The 6,389-nt window shown below is 55.9% G+C and overlaps 1 protein-coding gene across 1 annotated transcript in view; it reads right to left on the bottom strand.

Moving 5' to 3' along the window:
* Positions 1 to 6,389, bottom strand: part of VWF (von Willebrand factor) — a 118,103-nt gene that overhangs the window by 62,006 nt on the left and 49,708 nt on the right. Inside the window, 5 exon segments of the mRNA XM_021717812.1 lie at positions 1 to 23; positions 25 to 742; positions 3,370 to 3,505; positions 4,274 to 4,432; positions 5,291 to 5,447. The exon segment at positions 1 to 23 is cut by the window's left edge and continues 635 nt beyond it. Of these exon segments, the coding sequence (XP_021573487.1) occupies positions 1 to 23; positions 25 to 742; positions 3,370 to 3,505; positions 4,274 to 4,432; positions 5,291 to 5,447 (1,193 nt within the window).

The raw sequence follows: 6,389 nt of genomic DNA, 5'->3' as shown, positions 1-6,389 counted from the left end.
GGGAGTGCGCGTCGTGGGGGCCGGGGCCTCCGGGGCCAGGTCGCAGAGGTAACTGACGATCTCGTCCCGCCGCTGCTCCAGCTCGTCCACGCCGCCGAGCACGAAGGCCCTGTTCTCGGGGGCCTGCTTCTCGATGAGGCGGATCTGCCTGAGGTTGGCCTGGGGCCCGAGGCCCACGGGGACCACGGCGACCTTCTTCTTCTTCAGGCCCTGGACGTAGCGGACCAGGTTCCGGGCCATCCGCTGGGGCTCCTGGCTGGCCGTCAGCAGCAGGACCACGCGGGAGGCTTCGGGGCGGTCCACCTTGCTGAAGATCTGGAACAGCGTGTACTTCAGGACCTCGCTGGTGGAAGCCACCTGGCTGCCGGCGTACTTCACCTGGCCAGCCATGAGCCGCAGCTCCGAGGGCCGCTTGCGGTCCTGGAGCCTGATGTAGGCGTGGGAGCCGTCGTGGTACTCCACCACGGCCACGCGGACCCGCTTCTGCGAGATGTGCAGACGCTCCATCATGCCCACCACAAAGACCTTCAGCACCCCGAACTCGGCCTCCGACAGCTTGGAGGAGCCGTCCAGCAGGAAGACCAGATCCAGGAGCCTGCTGCAGTAGAAGTCGTGCAAGGGCGGCTCCGGGGTGCCCTCTTCGTACGGGGTGGTGGGGCTCACCGGGGCCTCTGTGGGCGGCACCTCCAGGCCTCCCGGCGCCTGGCAGGCTTCACAGGTGAGGTTGACGCCGTCACAGTGACTGTGGCAGAGAGGGAAGCCAGCGAGAGGGGTCAGGAAGAACCGGGCGTCCTTCTCAGCCCCACAGCATGGGACCACCGCACATAATCCCCGGAGACGCCTGCCTGCCCCCCCCAGCTGGAGACCCCATGGGCCATTCCCCACCCGAGCAAGACGCCATTGTTTAGCATCTGTCCCCAAATAGCACGCGCACACAAACACAACACACACACACAGCAGAGGTTTCCCTTGATTCTAGAAGCCAAAGCTTTGACCTATCTTAGGATGCAAATAAAAGAATCTGTGTTGCTCTAGCACATCCACACGGCCGTTTGGAGTTCCGTTTTTTTCAACGTATGTCTCTAGCAACATAAATATTCCGTTACCATCCAGGCCTTCTGACAAGTCTCTCCGAGAGCAAATGCTGCACTGGAATGTTGACGCTGACCAGTGCTTGTAAATGTTCTGTTGTAGATAACAGCTTTATACTATTTATTATAACAGAATGCAAATGGCATGCGCTTTAAAGCGTGTTTATATGGTGGGCCTTAAGGATCGGAAAAAACAGGTAACACTTGGGAGAGATGGGAAAAGATGCATTGGACGCAGTAATGGGGAGCAGTGGACGGGGGTCTCCGAGGGGTCAGAGGCAGCAGCTGACCCTTGGTTCCAGCAGATGTGGGGTGAGCCCCTCTCGCGTGCCAGGGTGCGGCCAGGCCCCACGCTCGGCCCCAAGCACACACCACAAGTCTGTGGCAGAACAGTTACTCCTGTCCCACCAGACCACATGTCCAGACCCCTCTGGCCACACCACCCTCTGCTAGTGTCCTAGAAAGCGGCGGGGCATGCCAGGCCACGGGGAGGCCCAGCGGCCCCATGGCAGAAACCCGCCCAGGCAGGACCGCCTCCTCTCAGCACCCTCAGCCCATCAGCAACCCCCACAAAGCCGAGAAGCCAGCAGAGCCCTGAGCCCTGGGAAGTGCCCCCTGTGGCTTGATGCCAGGAGTGTCCACGTACTGTCGGAAGCCTCAGCAGGCGCCAAAATAGCTGCCCACTCCCAGGAGTGAGGTGAGGGCTCTAAGGGCTTGTGCCCTTTGGGATCAGACCTCCATGCCAGCATCAGCCTCACCCTAGCTCTTTGTTCCTCAGCGCGTGCATTTGGGCATGGGGAGCGTCTTGCTGGGAAGTTAATTCCCACTCCCCCGCGACCTCCACGACTTAGTGCCTTAGTCCCTGGGTGACGGTGAGTGCGTGACACACTTTCGAGTTCCCTGTGTTTGCTAGAAAACCCACCCTGGGCGCTCTTTCTTGTCTCTACAGAGAGTGGTGGCAGGATCCGACTCTGGCAGCTGTGGCCACAGCCCCTCCCCAGGGAATGCACGTTCTCGAGTTTAAGGTCTCAGGAGGCTTCATGGAGGTCAAGGAGAGGCATCGACCACATCAACATTGTAATAAGCGTTCCCTACTTATGAGCAGGGCTCCAGAGACTTGGCATTCACCCTGAGGACTTATCTCTCCTCCCCGAAGGCCAGTTTCCCAGAGACACTTGTCCAGTGAGAGCATAGGGTCATGGCAATGTGTGTCTTCCCTCCGCATGATGAAAGCCATAGCCGGGCTCGGTGGCTCAGCCTGTCATCCCGCGCCTTTGGGAGGCTGAGGTGAGTGGCTTGCCTGAGCCCGCCGGTTCGAGACCCGCCTGGGCAGCGAGACCTCATCTCTACAATAAATCAAAAATTCAGCCGGGCGTGGTAGCGCATGCCTTAATTCCGGCTACTGGGAAGGCTGAGGCGGAAGGATCGCCAGAGCCCGGCAGGTCGAGGTTGCGGTGGCCGGGAGCGGCCACTGCACTCCAGTCTGGGCGACAGAGTGAGACTCCAACTCAAAAAAAAAAAAAGAAAGCCATGCCCGTGACCTTGACGCAGCCCCCACGATGTCCAGTTTCACTGAAGGGTCAGAGTCTTAATCTCCCCCACTTTCCTCCCCTGCATCCCCACCTCCGGTAAAACAGAAATCTGACTTTCATAGATGCCTGTCCTGGAACTAGCCGGGACCTGCAGAGACAGTAAGAGACCATACCCTGCCATCAGCGAGACAAGTAAAAGCCTCTTGGGAGGTAAAAACCTCTTTACAATCTTTTGGCCGGGCTCGGTGGCTCAGCCTGTCATCCCAGCACTTTGGGAGGTGGAAGTGAGTGGACTAACTGAGCCCATGGATTCGAGACCAGCCAGGGGAAACTTGGCGGGACCTCGCCTCTACGATAAAATAAAAAACAGCCGGGCATGGTAGCGCACGTCTGTAGTTCCGGCTACTCGGAAGGCTGAGGCAGAAGGATCATCGGAGTCCAGCAGGTCGACACTGGGGTGGCTGTGAGCATGCCACTGCACTCCAGACTGGGCAACACAGTGAGACTCCAACGCAAAAAATATATATATTTTTGTGGGGAAGCAGTACAGTCTGTCCTTAAAGGAAGAAAAGTAAACTCTGGGGGCAAACAGTAAACTACACTCATTAACTAAATTAATTAACAAACTAAAGTCAACCTGTCAGTTCACGTAGCTAGGAAATTCTACCCCAAACCTAGTCTCCGAAACAACCCCCAGAGAAGGCAATAAGACACATGTCTTCTAACAACCCGGGGATTGGTTTTACCAGATCTGGCAGTGTGCAGGGTCGCTGAGATTCAAGGTGACTTTCTTTCCCGGGGCCAAGCGCCGGCCGGCCACCTCACACACGGGGCAGTCTTCGGGGTTGACGCAGGTCTGCAAGAGCTCATCCAGGATTTTCCCTGCAGAGCAAACCCCTCCTTAGGCACCGAACACTCCCTTTCCCACCAGGAAGACTCGCCTTTAACTCAAAGGGCCCATCCCAGAAGCCAGCTCCGACTGCCTCCCAGGGGCCACCTTGCCAGCCAGGGAGCGTGCTCCCTCCTTCGTGCCTTGATGACTCCTGCAAAACTGGGAGAAGGGGCTCCTTCACCCTGGCCTCCCCCAAGCCTTGGGACAAATGCAATCGTCCTTGCCAGGGCCTTTCACTCTGCCCTGCTAACTCTTTTTTTATATAATTATTTTATTTTTAAAATGTGGGGTACAAATGAGGGTTAGGTACACACGTGGTCATCATACAGGTAAAGTGTGAGTACCCTTATGGATGTTATGGGCCTCCCCCACTCACTAACTTGAGCTCCAAGGCTCGACATGGGGATGGCCGTGAACCCCATGGGGCCATTTACATTTGGATAAGAAAAATTCAGTGAAATGGAAAATCCAGTTTCTCAGACAGGCTCACCACCACTGCCTCCAGCAGAATACCCCCACCACTGCAGGAAGTGCTGTTCCCAGGGCTGATCCCAGAAGAAGGCACACAAAGGCATGGGCAGGACCTCCGTTGCCCAAAAAGGTCATGCTGGCCTGGCTTTGATGAATGGACCCACGAAACAGAGCCCGAGGAAGGGCTGCGGGTTGGGGAGATGGACAGGAGGGAAAGCGCCTCTTCACCTCCAACCCGTCCCGGCCACCTGTCCTCCCACACCCCTCCCTGGGGACAGTGGCCTCACCTGGTGGGCAGTGTGCGTGGCAACCCTCCACACACTGCACAGGGCATGCCAGTGGCTCTGGGTGCTGGCACGTGATGGGACAGGCAGGCGCGCAGCTGTTGTAACGCCACTCACATTCAAACCCGCTGTCCCGGAGGTTTCTCTCCTCGCAGCTCTGGGCTGTGTAGACAGGAGACAAGGCATGACCAGCAAGGCCCCGGGACTATGGATTCATGTGGTGATGGTGCGGGGGAGATGCTGATCGTGGTAGAGGTCTGAGGGTCTAAGGAGTCACCAACATCAGAGACTTCTGGGTTTGGGAAGACCTAAGTCAAGAACCTAGTGGTTCTGAAGCCATTTTCTATACGAAAACATGGCCGGGTGTGGCGGTTCATGTCTGTAACCTCAGCACTGTTGGGAGGCTGAGGTGGGAGGATTGCTTGAGGTCAGGAGTTGGGCAACATAGCAAGATCTTGTTTCTACAAAAAATGTTTTTAAACTAGCACACGCCTGTAGTCTCAGCTACTTGGGACACTGAGGCAGAAGGATCACCTGAGCCCAGGAGGTTGAGGCTGTGGTGAGCTATGATTATGCCACTGCACTCCAGCCTGGGCAACAGAGTGAGATTCCAAGTCAAAAAAAAAAAAGGAAAGAAAAGAAAGGAAAAACATTAAGCTGCATATGCCCAAGGAAGAAAGACTCCACACAAATGTATCCGTTGACCACTCATTTTGGCAAGTATGGCAGCATCTAACGAAAGACACACATCGGCCTCCTCCTCTTCATCAGTGGTCCCCTTCTCCTTCTTTCAGAATCTCTCCAGGAGGCAAGTTTCATGCCCGGAGTCCATGTCCCTCCTTACCTTGCCCCTTACTCAGGCAACGTCTCGACCCTCCTTAGCCCTTGACCATCGAGCCCCACACCAGTGCTCCATCATCTGTCTCTTGAAGGTGTCCTCCTGCACCACGAGGCTTCAAAGTCTAGACACACGTGGGGTGAAGGGAGGGTGTCTAAGGCCGCGAGGGCATCAGGACTCACCGCACAAGGTGGCTGTCCTCCAGGCTACCACCTCGCCGTGCTGGGCACACACATGGGCGTAGGCTGCGATGGTGTCACAGAAGCAGGCACAGTCCCCAATGGACTCGCAGGAGCAGGTGTCATAAATGCAGATATCCAGGTATGGCTCAGGGTCCACCTGCAAAGGGAGCCTCGGGTGGCTTGGGTCCAGGGCCAGAAGTTGGGGACTCCGGCTCTTGGTCCGGGGGAGAACGTTCTGGTGGTCAATTTCAGGATAAAGAACTTCCGGGTCAATGGTCCCAAAGAGGGAGTGAATAAAAAGGCCAGACTCCTGGTTCCTCATCTGGATTCCAGTGAGAAAAGTCGAATAAAGCAGTGTTGGTGGCCTTTTGCAGAATGCGTCATGTCTAGGGACTTTTCAGAACGTTCCATCTATCTGTCTACCTCTCTGCTCAGCCATCTGTCCATCCCCATAACCTACTCTTAGCCTCCCGAGTGCTTGGGTGCTTTATCACAAACACAACCACACACACACGTGCTGGTGGCTCTCTTTCCTTGCCTCGTTTCTGCAAAAACAACAGGGAAAGACATCAGACCCCTTCAGTGGCCTCACCACAGAGCTGGGGGCCAACGCAAAACAGTGAGGCCTAACTGGGCACTCCCAAACTCTGGCCCCAAATCCACACCATGCATGCTCAGCCATAATGACTATTTCCCGTCCTTCCTCACCCCAAAGCGTGCTACTACACACGCTGAGCAGTTGTGATGGAAAGCAAACTCAGACATCATGTGAATGGCTGTCTCGAAGACATTCCAACAGTACCAATGTCCCCGACTTCTCTCCCTGTCTTCACTCTTCCAACTCAGATGGCCCCGGCTTCCACCCAACCGGGGGCCTAAGGATTCTATGGAGTCCTCAGGGACTGAAAGTCACTGGATGGATAGAAAGGGAATTGAGATTCACGCATCCACCCCTTCTCTCCTTCGTTGGGGGTGCCATACACACCCATGTACACGTGTATGCACACACAGACAGAGAAAGGGAGAGAACTGCACTTAACTTTGGAGAATTCCCCATCGCCATTTGAATTAAAGACTCAAAATCACTACAACCAAGGCT

Source organism: Carlito syrichta, unplaced genomic scaffold (assembly GCF_000164805.1).
Source record: "Carlito syrichta isolate Samal-C Ts95f unplaced genomic scaffold, Tarsius_syrichta-2.0.1 Scaffold311146, whole genome shotgun sequence".
NCBI classification, from domain to species: Eukaryota; Metazoa; Chordata; class Mammalia; order Primates; family Tarsiidae; genus Carlito; species Carlito syrichta.
This window is presented reverse-complemented; position numbering and strand designations above follow the sequence as displayed.